General features: G+C 44.2%; 1 protein-coding gene across 1 annotated transcript in view; it reads right to left on the bottom strand.

Moving 5' to 3' along the window:
* The window catches only part of C2CD3 (C2 domain containing 3 centriole elongation regulator), a 348142-nt gene that overhangs the window by 106426 nt on the left and 220641 nt on the right, over window positions 1–21075 (bottom strand). The window contains exons 30-32 of the mRNA XM_069203824.1: window positions 15326–15540; window positions 13925–14948; window positions 8614–8716 (exon numbers count right to left, since the gene is read on the bottom strand). Coding sequence (XP_069059925.1) covers window positions 8614–8716; window positions 13925–14948; window positions 15326–15540 — 1342 coding nt within the window. The remainder of the gene's footprint in view (window positions 1–8613; window positions 8717–13924; window positions 14949–15325; window positions 15541–21075) is intronic.

Genomic DNA, 21075 nt, shown 5'->3' with positions numbered 1-21075 from the left:
CCCATCTCCTTTTGAGTTTTTCTGGGAGCCCCATGATCATGCCTTTTAATGTCTTGTTGAATCTCTCAACTAAGCCATTAGTTTGTGGATGGTAAGGTGTAGTGAATTTATAAGTCACTCCACACTCATTCCACATGTGCTTTAGGTATGCTGACATGAAGTTGGTACCTCTGTCAGACACCACCTCCTTAGGGAAACCCACTCTGGTAAAGATACCAATGAGGGCCTTGGCTACTGCAGGGGCAGTAGTCGACCTAAGGGGAATAGCTTCAGGATACCTGGTAGCATGATCCACTACTACCAGGATATACATATTTCCTGAGGCTGTGGGAGGTTCCAGTGGACCAACTATGTCCACACCCACTCTTTCAAAGGGCACCCCCACCACTGGAAGTGGAATGAGGGGGGCCTTTGGATGCCCACCTGTCTTACCACTGGCTTGACAGGTGGGGCAGGAGAGGCAAAACTCCTTAACCATGTTGGACATATTGGGCCAGTAGAAGTGGTTGACTAACCTCTCCCACGTCTTGGTTTGTCCCAAATGTCCAGCAAGGGGAATGTCATGGGCCAATGTTAGGATGAACTCTCTGAACAGCTGAGGCACTACCACTCTCCTAGTGGCACCAGGTTTGGGGTCTCTGGCCTCAGTGTATAGGAGCCCATCTTCCCAATAGACCCTATGTGTTCCATTTTTCTTGCCTTTGGACTCTTCAGCAGCTTGCTGCCTAAGGCCTTCAAGAGAGGGACAGGTTTCTTGTCCCTTACACAGCTCTTCCCTTGAGGGTCCCCCTGGGCCTAAGAGCTCAACCTGATAAGGTTCAAGCTCCAAAGGCTCAGTTCCCTCAGAGGGCAGAACTTCTTCCTGAGAAGAGAGGTTCCCTTTCTTGTGCTGTGTTGCAGTTGGTTTCCCAACTGACTTTCCTGTTCTCTTGGTAGGCTGGGCCATTTTTCCAGACTCCAGCTCTACTTTTTCACCCTGTGCCTTGCACTGTGCTCTTGTTTTCACACACACCAGTTCAGGGATACCCAGCATTGCTGCATGGGTTTTTAGCTCTACCTCAGCCCATGCTGAGGACTCCAGGTCATTTCCAAGCAGACAGTCCACTGGGATATTTGAGGAGACCACCACCTGTTTCAGGCCATTGACCCCTCCCCATTCTAAAGTAACCATTGCCATGGGATGTACTTTTCTCTGATTGTCAGCGTTGGTGACTGTGTAAGTTTTTCCAGTCAGGTATTGGCCAGGGGAAACCAGTTTCTCTGTCACCATGGTGACACTGGCACCTGTATCCCTCAGGCCCTCTATTCTAGTCCCATTAATTAAGAGTTGCTGTCTGTATTTTTGCATGTTAGGCGGCCAGACAGCTAGTGTGGCTAAATCCACCCCACCCTCAGAAACTAGAGTAGCTTCAGTGTGGACCCTGATTTGCTCTGGGCACACTGTTGATCCCACTTGGAGACTAGCCATACCAGTGTTACCTGGATGGGAGTTTGGAGTGGAACCTTTCTTGGGACAGGCCTTGTCTCCAGTTTGGTGTCCATGCTGTTTACAGCTATGACACCAGGCCTTTTTGGGATCAAAGTTTTTACCCTTGTACCCATTGTTTTGTGAAGAGGCTCTGGGCCCACCCTCCTGTGCAGGTTTTTGGGGGCCTGTAGAAGACTCTTTACTATTTTTAGTTTTGGTTGTCTCATCACCCTTCTGCTGGGGAGTCTTTGTGACCCCTTTCTTTTGGTCACCCCCTGTTGAAGTCTTGGACACCCTTGTCTTGACCCAATGGTCCGCCTTCTTTCCCAATTCTTGGGGAGAAATTGGTCCTAGGTCTACCAGATGCTGATGCAGTTTATCATTGAAACAATTACTTAACAGGTGTTCTTTCACAAATAAATTGTACAGCCCATCATAATTACTTACACCACTGCCTTGAATCCAACCATCTAGTGTTTTCACTGAGTAGTCAACAAAGTCAACCCAGGTCTGGCTCGAGGATTTTTGAGCCCCCCTGAACCTAATCCTGTACTCCTCAGTGGAGAATCCAAAGCCCTCAATCAGGGTACCCTTCATGAGGTCATAAGATTCTGCATCTTGTCCAGAGAGTGTGAGGAGTCTATCCCTACACTTTCCTGTGAACATTTCCCAAAGGAGAGCACCCCAGTGAGATCTGTTCACTTTTCTGGTTACACAAGCCCTCTCAAAAGCTGTGAACCATTTGGTGATGTCATCACCATCTTCATATTTAGTTACAATCCCTTTGGGGATTTTCAACATGTCAGGAGAATCTCTGACCCTATTTATGTTGCTGCCACCATTGATGGGTCCTAGGCCTATCTCTTGTCTTTCCCTCTCTATGGCTAGGATCTGTCTTTCCAAAGCCAATCTTTTGGCCATCCTGGCTAACTGGATGTCCTCTTCACTGGAGTTATCCTCAGTGATTTCAGAGTTGTTGGTCCCTCCTGTGAGGGAACCAGCATCTCTGACTATTATTTGTGGAGTCAGGGCTTGAGAAGCCCTGCTCTCCCTAAGTAGGACTGGAGGGGGGGAATTTCCCTCCAAGTCACTATCTTCATCCTCTGAGTTGCCATCCTCAGAGGGGTTGGCCTTTTCAAACTCTGCCAAAAGCTCCTGGAGCTGTACTTTGGTAGGTTTGGGGCCCATTGCTATTTTCTTTAGTTTACAGAGTGACCTTAGCTCTCTCATCTGTAGATGGAGGTAAGGTGTGGTGTCGAGTTCCACCACATTCACATCTGTGCTAGACATTTTGCTTCTAAAAGTTGGAATACTTTTTAAGAATCTACAACTGGTTCTAGAATCTAATTCAAACTTTTACAAACTTTTAAACTCTAAAAGAAATGCTAAACAGGATCTAACACAAGGCCCTAGCAGGTCTTTTAAGAATTTAGAAAACTTTTCAAATTGCAAAAATCAATTTCTAATGACAATTTTGGGATTTGTCGTGTGATCAGGTATTGGCTGAGTAGTCCAGCAAATGCAAAGTCTTGTACCCCACCGCTGATCCACCAATGTAGGAAGTTGGCTCTGTATGTGCTATTTCAAAGTAAGGAATAGCATGCACAGAGTCCAAGGGTTCCCCTTAGAGGTAAAATAGTGGTAAAAAGAGATAATACTAATGCTCTATTTTGTGGTAGTGTGGTCGAGCAGTAGGCTTATCCAAGGAGTAGTGTTAAGCATTTGTTGTACATACACATAGACAATAAATGAGGTACACACACTCAGAGACAAATCCAGCCAATAGGTTTTTATATAGAAAAATATCTTTTCTTAGTTTATTTTAAGAACCACAGGTTCAAAATCTACATGTAATAGCTCATTTGAAAGGTATTGCAGGTAAGTACTTTAGGAACTTCAAATCATCAAAATTGCATGTATACTTTTCAAGTTATTCACAACTAGCTGTTTTAAAAGTGGACACTTAGTGCAATTTTCACAGTTCCTAGGGGAGGTAAGTATTTGTTAGTTTTACCAGGTAAGTAAGACACTTACAGGGTTCAGTTCTTGGTCCAAGGTAGCCCACCGTTGGGGGTTCAGAGCAACCCCAAAGTCACCACACCAGCAGCTCAGGGCCGGTCAGGTGCAGAGTTCAAAGTGGTACCCAAAACACATAGGCTAGAATGGAGAGAAGGGGGTGCCCCGGTTCCGGTCTGCTTGCAGGTAAGTACCCGCGTCTTCGGAGGGCAGACCAGGGGGGTTTTGTAGGGCACCGGGGGGGACACAAGTCCACACAGAAATTTCACCCTCAGCGGCGCGGGGGCGGCCGGGTGCAGTGTAGAAACAAGCGTCGGGTTCGCAATGTTAGTCTATGAGAGATCTCGGGATCTCTTCAGCGCTGCAGGCAGGCAAGGGGGGGGTTCCTCGGGGAAACCTCCACTTGGGCAAGGGAGAGGGACTCCTGGGGGTCACTTCTCCAGTGAAAGTCCGGTCCTTCAGGTCCTGGGGGCTGCGGGTGCAGGGTCTCTCCCAGGCGTCGGGACTTTAGGTTCAAAGAGTCGCGGTCAGGGGAAGCCTCGGGATTCCCTCTGCAGGCGGCGCTGTGGGGGCTCAGGGGGGACAGGTTTTGGTACTCACAGTATCAGAGTAGTCCTGGGGTCCCTCCTGAGGTGTTGGATCGCCACCAGCCGAGTCGGGGTCGCCGGGTGCAGTGTTGCAAGTCTCACGCTTCTTGCGGGGAGCTTGCAGGGTTCTTTAAAGTTGCTGGGAACAAAGTTGCAGCTTTTCTTGGAGCAGGTCCGCTGTCCTCGGGAGTTTCTTGTCTTTTCGAAGCAGGGGCAGTCCTCAGAGGATGTCGAGGTCGCTGGTCCCTTTGGAAGGCGTCGCTGGAGCAGGATCTTTGGAAGGCAGGAGACAGGCCGGTGAGTTTCTGGAGCCAAGGCAGTTGTCGTCTTCTGGTCTTCCTCTGCAGGGGTTTTCAGCTAGGCAGTCCTTCTTCTTGTAGTTGCAGGAATCTAATTTTCTAGGGTTCAGGGTAGCCCTTAAATACTAAATTTAAGGGCGTGTTTAGGTCTGGGGGGTTAGTAGCCAATGGCTACTAGCCCTGAGGGTGGGTACACCCTCTTTGTGCCCCCTCCCAAGGGGAGGGGGTCACAATCCTAACCCTATTGGGGGAATCCTCCATCTGCAAGATGGAGGGTTTCTAAAAGTTAGAGTCACCTCAGCTCAGGACACCTTAGGGGCTGTCCTGACTGGCCAGTGACTCCTCCTTGTTTTTCTCATTATTTTCTCCGGCCTTGCCGCCAAAAGTGGGGCCTGGCCGGAGGGGGCGGGCAACTCCACTAGCTGGAGTGTCCTGCTGGGTTGGCACAAAGGAGGTGAGCCTTTGAGGCTCACCGCCAGGTGTGACAATTCCTGCCTGGGAGAGGTGTTAGCATCTCCACCCAGTGCAGGCTTTGTTACTGGCCTCAGAGTGACAAAGGCACTCTCCCCATGGGGCCAGCAACATGTCTCGGTTTGTGGCAGGCTGCTAAAACTAGTCAGCCTACACAGATAGTCGGTTAAGTTTCAGGGGGCACCTCTAAGGTGCCCTCTGTGGTGTATTTTACAATAAAATGTACACTGGCATCAGTGTGCATTTATTGTGCTGAGAAGTTTGATACCAAACTTCCCAGTTTTCAGCGTAGCCATTATGGTGCTGTGGAGTTCGTGTTTGACAGACTCCCAGACCATATACTCTTATGGCTACCCTGCACTTACAATGTCTAAGGTTTTGTTTAGACACTGTAGGGGTACCATGCTCATGCACTGGTACCCTCACCTATGGTATAGTGCACCCTGCCTTAGGGCTGTAAGACCTGCTAGAGGGGTGGCTTACCTATACTGCATAGGCAGTGAGAGGCTGGCATGGCACCCTGAGGGGAGTGCCATGTCGACTTACTCGTTTTGTCCTCACTAGCACACACAAGCTGGCAAGCAGTGTGTCTGTGCTGAGTGAGAGGTCTCCAGGGTGGCATAAGACATGCTGCAGCCCTTAGAGACCTTCCTTGGCATCAGGGCCCTTGGTACTAGAAGTACCAGTTACAAGGGACTTATCTGGATGCCAGGGTCTGCCAATTGTGGATACAAAAGTACAGGTTAGGGAAAGAACACTGGTGCTGGGGCCTGGTTAGCAGGCCTCAGCACACTTTCAATTGTAAACATAGCATCAGCAAAGGCAAAAAGTCAGGGGGCAACCATGCCAAGGAGGCATTTCCTTACACATGTGCTGGCGCATGCACTCGCAGACTCAACCCAAAAATGCATTCTCAGTGGTCTCAGACAGGAAGTGGAACAAACCCCTCCAACAAGCATCACTCTTCACGTGCCGTGAACTCTTTTTGTAAACGTTTCAAAACATAACTTTTTATTTGTCAGATAAAGTGTTGTGCCCATTTCTTTTACTGTCTTTTGTTTTGCTAATTTCTCAGCACCAAGAAGCCTTGGTGAATGTACGCTCAATAAATCCAAAATACAAATACAGTTTATGCACTTTTGCACAAAATCTGATCGTATCTGCATGAAGTGATTTTTGCCTTTGATCGTAACTCATAGTATCATTAATTGTAAGAGTGCCACAGCTTTGTGCCACAGCCCTGTGTTGATGTATCTTTCACTGACATCCTATAACTTGTCTCCCTTGAGTACATGCAAGGCTAACCAGGCTAGAAAGGCCTGCTGCTTGGAATTATCACTATTCTGTCTGGTTTCCCAATGCATAACAGTATCATGCTGCACATAATCAGCATCAGGACCATATGTCCATTCCATAAATCTTTCATCATGGCAATACAAACAAGCATGTGCAATGTAATAGGTCTTGCGTTTGCTTGAGTTAGAGCTATTGGCCTTGTAAATTCATAACTGGACTTTTGTTGCCACACAAATTGGTCAACCATGCCTCATAATTTGGTATTTTCCTGCCATAGAATTCTAGTGGCCCTGCATATAACTAAATCACTTCCATTTACCATCTTCCTCTAGATGCAAAAAATGAAAATGTTGCCATTTAGCATCCTAATTTAAATATTTAAATCTCCATTTAAGCAACAGATGCACAAAAAAATCAAACAACGTGAAAACAAGTAAATCACGGTCAAGAAGCTACAAAACAGACTTAGACACAGCAGTATTGTATAAGGATGTAGGTGGTTTTCTATATATACACGCACACAAATGCGCATGTATAAAACATATCCACTCAAATCATATTAATTCATACACATGCACAGGTGAATATTCGGTCACAGAAAGTCTACCGACAATGATGTACAGCCACACTTCTAAATGAATTAGTTGCTCATATAAAAATATACTTAATCCATTTACGCAGGAGATACAGTAATTGTTACAACGCCCACCTGAATTACCTCCTGAAAATGGTACAAAGGGATTCCACAGGAATAAGACAGAAAGCATTAGCTGACATGCAAAACAGTGAAGACAGTGCGGTAACGCAAGGTGAGCTGAGCAGAATAACTGAAAATACACAAACACAACATAGCTTGTAGGCAAGCCCCTGCCCTTGATATTGAGCTACAAAGATCCTTTTAGAGTCTTGAGGAGGGATGAGAAGATGATTGCACTACCTCGAGTTGTGTAAACGTCTGAACAGAAATAGGAAAATAAGGCTTCAAAAGTATTTTCTTTTTATACTGAGAGAATGAAAAGTCTTGCAAGCATTCTTGCCTTGCATTTCAACAAAGCTCTAATGAAGTTAACTAAAGCAGAGCAGCCTGAGAAGATTTATGGCCCCAATAGAGGAGATAAGCAATGTCCTCTGTGCTGATGTTGGGAGGGGCCCTAGAGATACTCCAGATGCCAGGCTCTGCAAGTTTCACATTATTGCTTCTAGGTTTAGCTCCATCCTACAAGAAAGGGCAGTGGTAAAATAACATTAAAAAAACAAGGCCTAGGAGCTACATTTTATTAAAGATTTAGGGGGTTATTACAACTTTGGAGGAGGTGTTAATCCGTCCCAAAAGTGACGGTAAAGTGACGGATATACCACCAGCCGTATTACGAGTCCATTATATCCTATGGAACTCGTAATACGGCTGGTGGTATATCCGTCACATTTGGGACGGATTAACACCTCCTCCAAAGTTGTAATAACCCCCTTAATGTTCAAGCAAATGTCCCAGAAGCCAGAAAAGGGCAGCACTGGAATAAAGCCAAAACAAATGTCAACGACATGGGAGAAGGTGGGAGGAACAGAACGCTGCAATGAAACGCAGGCAGGTACCAGCCTAAAACACCCACAGTGAAAAGGAAGCAACAAAGAAATGCCAAAGTAGTCAATCACAGCAACAATAAAGAAACCAAAGTGGAATAATACAGTAGTTGGTCACTGCTCTGAAACAGAAAAAGGATGGAGAAAAAGGCAGAAATGGCCACTAGCGAGCAAGAATTTTTAAAGAAGACTGCAACCAACAAATTAGATCACTTTAAGCCATAAGAAGTATACTAAAAGTATACACAAGGTCGAACACTTACTCTCGACCTAAAAAAGGGACTAACAGGCATGACTGACCACTATCAAGAAAGGATTTTTAAATGACACTGAAAAGAGCACATGAAATGGCTTTAAGCCCACTGAAGTATGCTTAAAAAGTATACAATAGGTCGTACGCTTAAGCTCAAACTAAAAAGGGCCTTATTTCTTCTTCCTAGCAGTTGAATATTACACCCAGCCATTTGTGTTCTAACTAACCTACCTTATAGGAACCTAGATAATCCAAAACATACTTTTTTGTGGATTTCTGTGTTAAACAAATAATCTTAAAGTATAGAATTGTCAAAGAAACCAGTGTAGCACCTGTATCAAGATCGGACACAGCAAGTGTGGGAGTAATTGCCTGTACATTGCGAGTTGATCCCTGGAATAACATGCAAGCCATATCTATTTAAAATGGGAATATGGTAAAGACAGATTTGCATGGACAATTTGTCTATCGCTGAGCGGGAGCCAGCTCAACCTCATAACACGCTGGGCATTAATAGTTCATACAGTGTCAAAGCATGCTAGTGCATTCACTACAATACCACACCTTTTGCTGAACTTCTGTTTGTATTCCAGGTTGATGCTAAACAAAACCCAAAGAAAAACATGCATCTCCTGCACTTACTTTGCGAGTAGACGAAAGGGTGGATGGAACATTGAGCATTCTCATGGAGGCTTCCAGATGTTGGGGTGGAAGAAAGAAGTTAGGAACAAGCAGTGGATCAGATCTGATGAGAAAGTATGATTAAGGAAAAAGACACTGAGCTAGGCCACTTTCCATACATGTATTCCATAGATGTATGCACACTGTCAACCTCCTGGATGGCAAGTTTTTAAAAACAAACAAACACAAATTGTGCAAACAGTTATGCAAGGATGAAATCTGAATTCTAAATGCATGCAGGGTCCTTTCAAAAAGCGTCACCTCAACTTACAGAACGCTGCACACCACGCCATCAGTGTGGCCAATATAGATGGACATCTAACATGAGATCTGAGACGAAAGCTGGGTGATTTTAAGAGGGGTGAGACATACTGGAGGCAGTTGGAAACTTTGGGTAAAAAAAGTCCAGCACTAACTGGATGTATGTGACCCAAGTAAAATGCTAGGAAAAGGACAATGATTGGTTACCATGAAAGTACAATATCATTCTCGGTAACTGTGTTTAGGGAAATAGAATATTGTAATGAAAAAAAGCTAGAGCCTGTCTAGGTATTTTAAACTTGCTTCACTGACATCAATATTATAGATGTTGACTTAAGTGAGCACAAGTCGGATTTCAAGAGGGTCTGGGAAGAGTGAAGGAATGAGTTCATGTCTGCACTGAGAGTACTTGCTGAAATGTGACACACTGTCCTAGTCGGCGCCTGATGCACCGACTTAAGTGTGCCCCTCAGTGCAGAATGGAGCTTTGTGCCATATCCATAATGTTACCCATGGGCTTCAAAGTGTTTAATTTCTGGAAATGCCTTTCGAATGGTGACAATGATGTTTCGTGAACATTCTCATGGCTAGATTTACATTTTATGTGAGAGTAGGACTTTTAAATCAGTGGAAGCGTATAAGTCACTTGAACATATGGATTACCAGTATGGGAGTTATTAGCGCATCTCCGTCCAGAATCATGGCATATTCCAGACTGCAGACAGGACAACCAGAAACTTACTAACTAGGTTAATATTTACATTATTTGGGAGCATGGAACAGATGCAACACGGGCTCTGCTCACATTCCATAACATGCACGGTTCCGCCAGTCTACTCTTTCACACAGTACGAACAGAGGGGTGGTTGCAGGTTCTTTGGATGTAACAGCACATTATGAACTATTAGCTAAAAAGTTGCTGTAGCGAGTAACTTGTACCAACTGGTATGTCTGAGTCTTCCTTCCTTCATACCAATGGGAAACACAAAAGCATGACATTTTGAAGGGGGGAGGCATCTTTATGTGCAGGAAAATTCAGCTGTACACGTCCCTAAGAAAAGCCTGCCCCAACTGAGCATCAGCACATGCACAAATGCTCACCAGGCTGGTTTTGTAAAAGCATGCTGAGCAGCTGATGTAACTGCTTCGTGGATGATGTCCAAAAGGCTGGAATACTGTAATACTGAGAGACACAAGCCATCACCCGGGTATTTAGAGCCTTAAAATCCTTTTGCCAGGAGAATGACCAACTGACTGCCCTATGACAAAAACCATTGCCTTGTTCCAGCAACACCCAAGCAAAATCTAACAGAGTATGCAGCATCATCTAGGCACAGAAAGACCAATTTGGAAACAGAAAGGGAGCACAATTTCCTGGTTATTAGGCAGAAAATAGGAGTGTATCCAGAGTCAATCATGTACCAATGAAAAACTAAGAAGGGGTTGGCTAAAAACTGAAGGCATGAGCCCCCAAAGCGAAAAGCCAAAGAAATAGAAAATGTAAAGACCATCTTCACGGTCACCAGTTTAACACTGTGGCTTAGCCTTTCAAATTATGATTATGTGGAGCAACTAATTCCCCGATTAGTAGGTTACCAGCAGCACTAATGGTAGCTACCCCGTGGTAGGAGCTGCAGGGCCACCTCAGTTTGGAGAACATTCTGGAAACTAGTGGAATGAGGTTTAGGGATAAAGGGCCAGATGTACTAAGGCTTTTTGCGGTTGCAAATGGTCCGATTTGCAAAATCAGACTGTTTTCATCTGCAAAGTTACCTTTTGGAATGCATCAAACACAAATTGCAGCTCAGTAAAACGCTACCAAATCGTAATTTAGGTTTGTGGATACATACCAAATTGCAATTTGGAAGGGGCATGTTTAGGGTATACTTTCCAAATAATCATACTGAATGGGATGCATTAATGTTTTGCGGCTGGTCGCAAAATATTAATACTTTAATGACTACACAAAAGTGGTTGTGGCCCGTTTGCAAATGAGAAGGGGTCCCTAATGGACCACTGCCTAGTCTTAAAAAAAATATGGTAACATTAAAAAAATTTTTTTTAAACATATCCTGTTTTCCTCCAGGGAAAACGGGCTGTATAAAAAAGTGCTTTATTTAAAAGCAATCACAGAAATGGTGGTCTCCTGACCCTAGCAGGCCACCATCCTTGTGATGGCAGCAAATTGTGGTGGATCGCAATTTGCAAACTACATCATTAATGTTCATGAGGTAGGTCGAACTGTGACCATTAGAATTTGGTATTTTGCGAACAAATTAGTTTATAGGTCTTTTTGTAAACTAACACAATAATTGCAAAAATACTGGTCGCAATTTGTGACCAGTATTTTGCAAACAGTGTTTGGTATAGCTGGCCCAAAGATTCTAATCCTTCTAGTACAACAGGCATGTTTTGCCCAAACGGAGATAGCCTCTAATCCACTTTATAAAGCACTGCACTTCTAGTTTTACCGGACTGCGATTGAGTCGAAATCATATATAGCTGCTCAGTGGTAGAGTAGCTGACAGGCCACAGGGCAGTGAATCTATCACTCAACAATCTAATCAAGCTGTCTGTTGGAATGCTGGACCCCTAAAATTGATGGAGAACCTTAAAACGTATGTTACAAAATGACTACCAAAGTTGCGAGTGGCTTGAGCTGAGTGTGTTGCTTATCATAACTGGTGAAATCCACTGCTTTTGCATATTTGGCCAGACCCATAACTCCGTTTTTAATTCTGTTTTTTTCAGTGACTATATACAAAATACATAACTGGCAACTATGTATTATGTATTGTCATCCGGGGATTCTAGTGTCAACATAAACAATGAGGTCAAAGGTCAACTGGTTTATAAATGTCACTTGAACCCCATGATGGCATTACAGAACCACATTAAAAGTGCTATCATGCGTTCTTTATATTAATTGACATCATGAAATAGGCTTAACACGTATGAAAATGGGAACATAAAGTGCAGTGTGGGACAGTGTTTTTAGAATTCTGATTTTACAGTGTTTATTTAAATATTATAGGGTAGATGAAGGGTAACTGAGTAAAATATTGCCACTGTGGGGCTCTAGTGATATGGTAAACCACGAGGTCGAAGTCAGAAGGGTTTGTATAGGTCACCAGAACCCTGCGATGACAATACAGGATCATATTACACATGGAATGTTTGATTTTCGGGTAGATAGTTGGAGAAAAAAAACTTTTCTTCAACGTGCAGATAACAAAGGGCAATGTTTGTAGTTTACTTTTCATGAAAAAAACATTAATACAACAACGGGCAATTGTGTCAGTAGATTTAGGATATTATGTGGCTGCATCATTTACTGTATACATAAGGATTTACTTCATTTGCCATACAATCTGCCACATAATTAGCAAATTTTGCAGTTTTAACCAAAAGCATTGTTTCTGTCTTTAATAGATAAGAGTAATACTGACCGAAAATGTCCCACATTTTTGCAGCATAATTTAACTAACTTTTCTGCATAAGCTAGTCCTCCATGCCACACATTACGGGTAGCCCTGATAATGTAATAGCTCTGCAGATTCGTTTGGGGGATGTATTGATGATGATGAAACACCTTATTTCACAGACACCTGTGAAATAGTTTCTATAACATAATACTGGTTTGGAGTGACGTCTCAGACAGGACTTTACAAGAAGTGGACATGGCCTCCTTTTACAACATTGAAGTCATTATTTTATTCTGGGTGGCATGAACAAACATGGCTCTAAAGACAGTCTTATTACCTTGGTTATCACCCCAGTCCCCATAAACCAAGTCAGGGGTCCCATGAGGTGAAGATAGAGAGACTGAAGTGGGTCGGATGCTGGCACTCAGGTCAATACGTCCAATGCTGCATTTACTAGGAGAGCCTGTGGCCAAGGACAACAGCTGGTGAGGTAGCTGAGGCTGGAAGGAAAAAGACAATTTGCAGATAAAAAGGACTTGAATAGATTTGTATAGGGTCATAAGCGAAGCCCTTGGCCTATGACCCTATCTCCAGACTCTCACAGGTTTGGGCTCTGCGGTGAGAAAGCCGGGAGGACAATGCACAGTGAGTCAAGTAGTGGAAACCAGTAACTAATTTTCAGAAAAGTGCAGGGGACTCCAGAAAAGGGAATATTCAGGAAGGTCCCAGAATGGGTCTCACATTTTTTCTTTTCAAAGCTGATGTGACACGCTTGTTTCAGCCAAAGTGTCTCAAAGATCAATTGTGCCTCCTCCTGTGCACCTAGGATGAGACTACATGTTTCATGATAAACGTGACAGAGTGGTCCACAATTGTCAGGGCAAACTGTACAGGAAGTGCAAATTACCTGGAGGGAGGTCTGGGATATAAACCATTTTGGTTCCTCCTTGAAAACAAAAAAAGCAAAGCCACAAAAGAAGCGGGTTGTACACAGCCATGTAGAAGAGAGAATACCAAATGAAGCTTTAAGGCCAGGCAACTCCACCCACCAAGCAATGCAAGCACAAGCAGTCTAGTTCAACTTTGGAAAAATGGTGCAGGCACAAAATTTGTACAGGACGTTGGTCAACAGCACGGGCAGGTGCAAGGGAAAACTGAAGCCAACTGCCCGTTGAAAGGAGCTGGGTGTGAAAATTATCTCAAGTACCTCAAAGCTATTAAACATGTCATAGCATCTCAATCAGAAGAAAAAGGTATGGGAATCAGGTGGAATGGAATGCAGCTTGTTGGGAATCTGAGCTTGACTCATTCTGGGCAATCTTGTTCTGGTCGCCTTGCCTGTCCTTCAGACGTTCCATGAGTCTGAAGGAAGGGGGCCTAAGACGTGCTAGGACAAATCCTTCAAGGCATTCATAACCTCCTTAGTACCAGGTCTGAGAGTAGAATCTCTGGCAGTACGCCCATGTGATACATGTATATTTGAAAACAACGTTTTACCTCGTATAACTAAGGATAAAATACTCAAAAACAAAGAAAAATAGGTTACAAAAAATGAATTATTTTTATGAAATTATGAAAAAGGATACAGTTCCACTGAAGATTTCTCAGTATGGCTATCCAATTCTTCAGACAGATGTCCATAGTCCACTTGAGAAGTGCTTTCCACACTGGAGAAAGACTTAGATTTTTCAAGTCTGCCAAAGTTCTTTTCCTTGTCTGACTCTTTATCATCCAGCTTTTCTGAAAAATCGGAAATTATGCTCTGGCCTGGAGTATTTATATTGCTCTCATGAAATTCACCAGGGTCTCTGGAATTTGATTCATGGAAAAATTCAACAGGCAAAGAATCAGGTTCAAAGGCATTGCCGTTGGCTTCTTCTACTTCATGAGCATTCAGAGGTTGATTGTAATTAGTGCCAGCTCCTTTAAGAGTATCATCCGAATCTCGGTGCTGGAGTGAGGAAGGTTCTGACCCAGAATCAAAGTCATCACCTGAGCCTCCAAAATCAGTTCCCTCTATCATGAGTGGAGAATCATTAGACCTGGAGGGCGAAGGCAGGCTTTGATGGTCATCCTGTGATGCACTGCCTAAAAGATTATTCACAGTTCCATCTTCGGAGAGTGCTTTCGCTAGTGGGTACTCTTTAGCTTTCCTATCGAAATGAAGTGCTTCAGCTTCTGGTTCGGCCTCAGAGATAATGCTGGACCATGGGCTAGTTTTGTCAGTGAAGGCTGTTACTTCATTTAGAGTTATTGGTTCAATGATATCTTCATCATAATCCTCTTCGCTGCATGACAGCAGCGTCTCAGCTTTATCCTTGCCATGGTTCTGCAGGTCTGGAAACTGATTCTGGTTTTCAAAATCTGCTTGATCAAGAAACTCATTAAGCATACCTCTCCTGAGGTCCAACGATTCAAATGAAGAGAAGCAAAGATTATCTGTACTTGTATTTTCCACTTCAGCCACTGGTCGATCTTGATCAACTGTGGGACCCTCATCTCTACTCAGCACACGTTGCCCATTGATGGGCGGTCTAAGAATTGAATTGCTGTTGTTGGAATCCTGTACATTGAAAGATGAGGTGTTGTCTTTTGGTTTAACCTGGAGATCTGATAAAGCAGTGAGGTTAGTTCACATTTCTTTTAAATATTATAATTACATTTTAAATAGCCAAGCATCTGCTAAACAAATTCCGTTTTTTTCAAAAACATTTTTGCACTACCAGTTGACCAGGCATATGCTCCATTCAGAAAATGTTCCTAAAGTTCTAATTTCAAGGAACTGAGCAGACGACAGGGCCGAAGCTTGAACATTTGGTTTATGCTACAAATGTAAGAGATCTAAATTGGTTGGCAAAACCTAAAGACTAGGAATGGAAAAGTCAATATGAGCACCTTCCTGTTGGCTAATTGTGATCAGATTTACAAAAAATGTACAAACAAAAATTAGGAAACATTGTAGCAGCCAGTGCAGGTTGTTGCCTTACCCGTTATCATATTGTTCACTTGTGACACCAACATTTGGGACTTATGCAGGAGCTGTTGAGCATCGGTATCTTCAAAGCTGGCGGCAGGCTCCCTGTGCTCTCTAACTGCTTCCATATTACGCTTAGGTGGACTGCTGTGAGTCATACTGGGGAAAGACATGGTCATTTTCTGATTGAAGTATCTCTGAATATCATCCAGCTCAGCCAAGTTCTTCCTATGTAAGAGGAGCCAATAAAAGCATCAAGTAGAACTCATGCTAGATTTAAAATTGCTTGCTGAGTAAAGGAAAACATAATTACTCTAACCCACACAAGAGTTAGTGGATGAATAAGTGGACTATAAAATATTTAAACAAAAACAATCCATTGTCATTTTTAAGATCCATAACTTTACTTCTGACAAGTACTGAAGAAATGGATATGAGGATTAAGAGGCCCCCAATAAAGAGTATTTCCCCCAAATACTCCAAAGGGCATGTAATACATTTCACACTCGTGCCCTCATCGTATGCAGGCCCAGATTATCATTTTTTGACTCAAATGTCCAGCAAAAGGTAGGTTGTTTATAGGCTTTTACTACAGAACGCTTTAGTTGCTTGGAAGACCTAATGTCATCAATACAGCAAAAAGTATATATAAGAAGCAGTACATAAATACTGCTTCTTCAGCCCCCTCAGACGTTGGCTTTCAAAGTTTGCCATTGGTTGAAAGATCTGTCCTTCAAACCCATGGGATATTATGAAATGTTTCATTGTTCCATTACTGCTCTCACTAGGTTTTGGCGACAGGTCAGGGTTTCAGTTAATCCTCAATCCCTGTGTCTCCCCAGGGGTGTAGCTTCAGAGGGGTCGTTTGTGGTATTACACACCCTAACAGATGTATTTTCCAATTAATAGTTGGGTACAGGTGCTTTTAGTCCGGTATGGTGGGGTGTCTGTCAGATTTTCCCAGGATTTTTCACACTGACAGACGAAAACGCACAGACACTCTCTATTCTGTGTTTTGAAAGTCTTCAAAAATGTTAGAAAATTTACAAAATATTGTGTTTTCTTCCATTTAGCACCCCTACCAAGCAGCATTACTCTCCCTTTCCACTCCTAAGCCCGTCTCATGCGCCCTGTCCCTGTATACTCAGTGGCGTAACAAAACTTAAGGGGGCCCCCTTGCAAAATACCTGTAGGAGGCCCTTTCCTCATGGACCCAGTCAGGGGCCTGCCGACCGTGCACAGTGTACTGTACTGAGGGGGCCCCCTGGAGCTTGGCTCCCCCTCCCCCGCCCTGGGGACCTCTGTTACGCCCGTATGTATACTGTTTTTTACAATATAGCCATTGTGATTGCTGGAAAATCTGAGGATCACCCCCTCCCAATCGTTCTGACTAAGCTACCCTCCTGTGTCTCACACACTTCCTGCTCACACCCAATTACCCTTAACCAACTCTCATAGTATCCTATTTGCTACATAAAGCCCCACCTCTCTCTTCCCCAATTATCGTCCCCCTCGCTGTGCTATCCTCACCCTCCTTGCTTGCCCAAATAGTTCTACCTCCCTGCCCAGTGCTCCCAGTCTGCTCATACTGGCCTCTCTTTGTATTTGCTCACTTTACACTGGTTGCTGCCGCTCTGCACACCGTAGTAAGCAGCTGTTCCTTACATGACATACATCTAGTTTGTACATGCAATCAATAGTACTCCCTGTAAATATTAGGGTGACTTCTTCCAAACCATACAAGAGAAGCACTCCAAGACTCAGTAATAACTTTCACCATCACAAATCAGCATTTGGATATTGATATTTATCTAGGACAAAGAACACAAGCGAACATCATTAGCCTTGCAAAAGTGAAGATGCAAATTAGCTTCTCCCAACACAGTTCACGTTACAGTTGTGCTGGTGCTTTCTTGCCTTGAGTACGTGAACATGTTATATCTAGGAACCCAGATGCCGCTCCTAAACAAATTACAGAGGGTCTAAAATTCAGCAGCGAGACTACTTCTACACCTGAATCAATGGGAACCCATCACCCCAGTCAATGTGACCTTGCACTGGGTTCCTGTGTCTCACCACATTTCAGTCTGAGCACTCTGCGCAGCACACTGCGTACAGTATATAATCAGACCAGCATGTTAATGGTAACACTGCTGACCCACCACCCTAAAAGATGCCTCTGATCTAACACACCGATACAGCTGAAAGTACCAAGCTTTAGCAAAACTCTTCTTGGAAGGTCTCTTTACAGTCCAAACCAGCAAGTTGCGGAACTCACTTTTCAGACAGAAAAAGAAACTAGAACAGTACCTTGCTTTCCGAAACACAGTTAAAACAAAGCTCTTCAAACCTCTGTACCCTAACACCTAGGCAACTTCAAAAAACACACATCAACCACAAAACTGGTGAACCACAATGCAAAACAGAATACTACTCCTTAGAGGCAATAACTCAAATATTTTTCCGGTAAAATGAAGCTGCATGAAGTGCAATATATCTCTGACACTTACCTTTTAAGTAGAGTTAAATGTGGGAGACAAGTAAGTGCCTCATTTGCCACAAGACAACGAGACCAATTGCCAGGATCTGACATACCTCACCCAACTGCTCCCTCGTGGATCATACTACACCATACCCTTATACAACCAAACATGCCCTGGACAGTTAAGGGTGTCACAATAGTAGTAGTCGCATTTTATATAGCTGACAAATAACGACACATGTGTTTTTATCCACACCCTAGGATCTCACTGATGAAAATAAAAGCATCATTATGAATTTCTGCTTTCCACTTTCAACAAAAGGAGGCCATTGGAAATGGTCTTTTCTGCAGGGTTTTCCCCATACTTTTTGCCTTTCTCCTCCTATTTTTCTGACCTTCTTTTTGTTGGCTTTAGGACTCTGGGCACTTTACCATTACTAATCAATGCTAAAGTCCATGTGCTCCCTCCCCTAGAACTTGGTATGACTGAATTACACCTGTTTGGTATATTTAATTTACTTGTAAGTCCCTCGTAAAGTGGTATACCATATACCCGGTGGCTGTGAATGGAATGCTACTAGCGGGCCTCAAGCTGTTTGGACCACAGACAGAAGTAGCCTTTCAAACTTGTCTCAAGCCTGCCACTGCAGTGCCTGCATGTGCAGTACTGCCACATTGACTTGGCAATTCAAACTACTTGCAGAGGCCTAAACTCCCTTTTTACTTCACCTACGTCACCCCTAAGGTAGGCCCTAGCTACTCCTATATGCAAGGTGCTGTGTATAGAAAAGGTAGGACATGTACGTATATGTTATACGTGTCCTAGTAGTGACCAACAGCCTATTTAGTTTTTTACTACTGAGAGGGCTGCTCTTTTTATAGGATAGCATTGGGAATTCCCTTATATATGTGTAAGTGATAATTTCTGATCTGTGAGGAGTAGCATGGGCATGTTTGGTATGTTTGGAATGGTACTGAGAAATCCTTTTTACTAATGTAGTTGAATTTTGCAATACTATTTTAGAAAAGCCACTTTTAGAAAGTGGGCATGTCTTTGTGCTTATAACTCTAAGTGCTTTGCAGGTGACTCTAATCCACGTCTAGGGCAGAGTGACAGATCCACTTGGTGCATACTTTCTAGACAACTACAACAGAGGAGGGACTAGGTGTAATAGAAGAGGCATCTACAGAATGATAGTCATCCTGGGCTATGGAAAGGGAGGGTCATTCACACCTTACATGTCAATAGGCTGTGTCCTGCCCTCACAGTGTGCTGATTACCCTCTTCTGAAGTCTGGAGACAGGGCTGGGTTGAAGGTTGAAAGGGGGTTGTGTTTCACTTTAAAAAGGGTTATTTTGAAGTAACCCCTTTCTTCAAAGACATTTTTGAGTCTCTGACCCCATGATTTTAGAGCACTTTTGCTGAACCTCTGTCAGAAGGATTGCTGAGCTGCACAAAAGGACTCATCTGAACTGCTCTTCTATTGCTGCCCTGGTACTTGTTGCGGCTGGTTGGCATAAAGGACTCACTGCATTGCTTTTTTTGTTTGTTGCCCTGCTGCTGGGTGCCACCTGAGTTTCGTTGCACTAGGCCCTGTGGAACTTCCAGGAGAGATCGCCCTCAAAGATTGCTGGTTTTGCAGTGCTGGTCTACCTGCTTTCTGCAACTCTTGTGCATCCCATCCCAGTGCTCACCCAGGGCTTGGAGGCCTGCCCTGCAACTTTCATATCAGCAAGTGGAGAGCCTTGTGAATCGCTCCATGTCTGGTTTATGGGCATGGGCTGCAGCACTACAATCTTGGGCCCGGCCTGCATTTGGTGGGCACAATCTTTTTTTTCACCTCAGCGCGTGGTGAAACGCTAGTTATTAGTCTCTGGGAGAGTGCTATGGGCCCTCTGTATTGCCAAGACTAGTGCCTCACCCAGGACAGGCACTGCCCTGGCTTGACCGGCGCTCCTCCAACATTCCAAGGAGTAATTACAGCTGGCCGGGGTTGGGGTGCCGTTTGGCGACCCGCGCCACACAGACAGCACTAGAGTGAGCCGAGGAGTTGTCTTTTCCTCCAACATGTTGCCGAGGCCAAAGCAGAGGTTCAAGGTTGATGCTGCTTCCAAAAGCCATGCTGCTGCCAACAAGAAAAACAAAACACTGAGGAAATTTGGCCGTGCCGCACTCCTTTGAAGGTGGCCAGTCTTGAGGAAGGTCCAAGTCCCTGTGATTGTTGACAACAACTCCTGCCCCAAGCGTTCGCAGGCAGCTGCTTCTTCATTCACTCGACACGCTGGGAGGACCCCGCAAAGTCTTCTTGCTGAAACTGTCAGCATGTAGGAGTCTCCCCTCCCCTGAGGACACGAAGCTGGGGCATTTTCTTGATCCAGGAGCCCAGGGGAAGCCATATCTCCGTTCTGCCCTACCTTAATGGGTGGCGCTGATCATGACTTGAAGAGATACAACCCACCAGCCTCGGAGGGGTCGCCGATGGGACAGTAGCAGAATTCCGGCATCTGTGTTTTGAGGACACCGGCTGAGCTTTCCCAACTGCCGTATAAGACCTAAAAAGAGCACTGAGCCGCCGGTATTCTGTGTCTTAGGGCCGGACACCTTCCTAATACGAGAGCTCAGGAAATCTACTGTATTTCACCTAATAGGGGTGCAGATGTCCTGTCGCCCTATGACCGAGGGATTTTTTTGTGAGCATGTGGAAATTCTTGGTCATAAAGGTTATTGCCTCTAACTAACATTATAATATGAGCATTCCCATAAAGATTTCTGTAACCCTGCTGGGCTATGGCATCCTCTAGAAGAACTGGGGGATTATCCCTGTGGGCCCATGTTCTTAGGGTGACACTTGGTAACTTACGTGTCCTACTGATGCCTTTCATTCCCTGATGAGTTGTTATATATCTGCAATGTTAGGATAACAAGTACTACCTTTCAGCAATTGCTTATTGTGTACAGTATCTAAGATGTAAGATGTTCTTGGTCCATGATCTATACTTACAATATAAAACCTATATCTTTATATAATTATGTGTGGTGTCTCTTTTGTGGTGTACTCTGGCTAGAGTGGTGGGTTCTCCCTGGCTTAGGTGCATACCCTAACCAACCAGAAACACAATTTCTATCAGAGGCCACTAAGGGCATCTGGTCCGTTCACAATTCTCTGCGTTCCTGGGCTTGAGGGGAGCAGTGGTGGAAGCCTGTGGTACCTCTAGTAACAACTTAAGGTACTGTAGCCCGGTGCAGCAAGCATGTATCTCTGACTCCACAAAATGTTCCA

Source organism: Pleurodeles waltl, chromosome 8 (assembly GCF_031143425.1).
Source record: "Pleurodeles waltl isolate 20211129_DDA chromosome 8, aPleWal1.hap1.20221129, whole genome shotgun sequence".
NCBI lineage: Eukaryota > Metazoa > Chordata > Amphibia > Caudata > Salamandridae > Pleurodeles > Pleurodeles waltl.
Note: the sequence above shows the minus strand (reverse complement) of the source record. Positions and strands in the feature narration are given on the sequence as shown.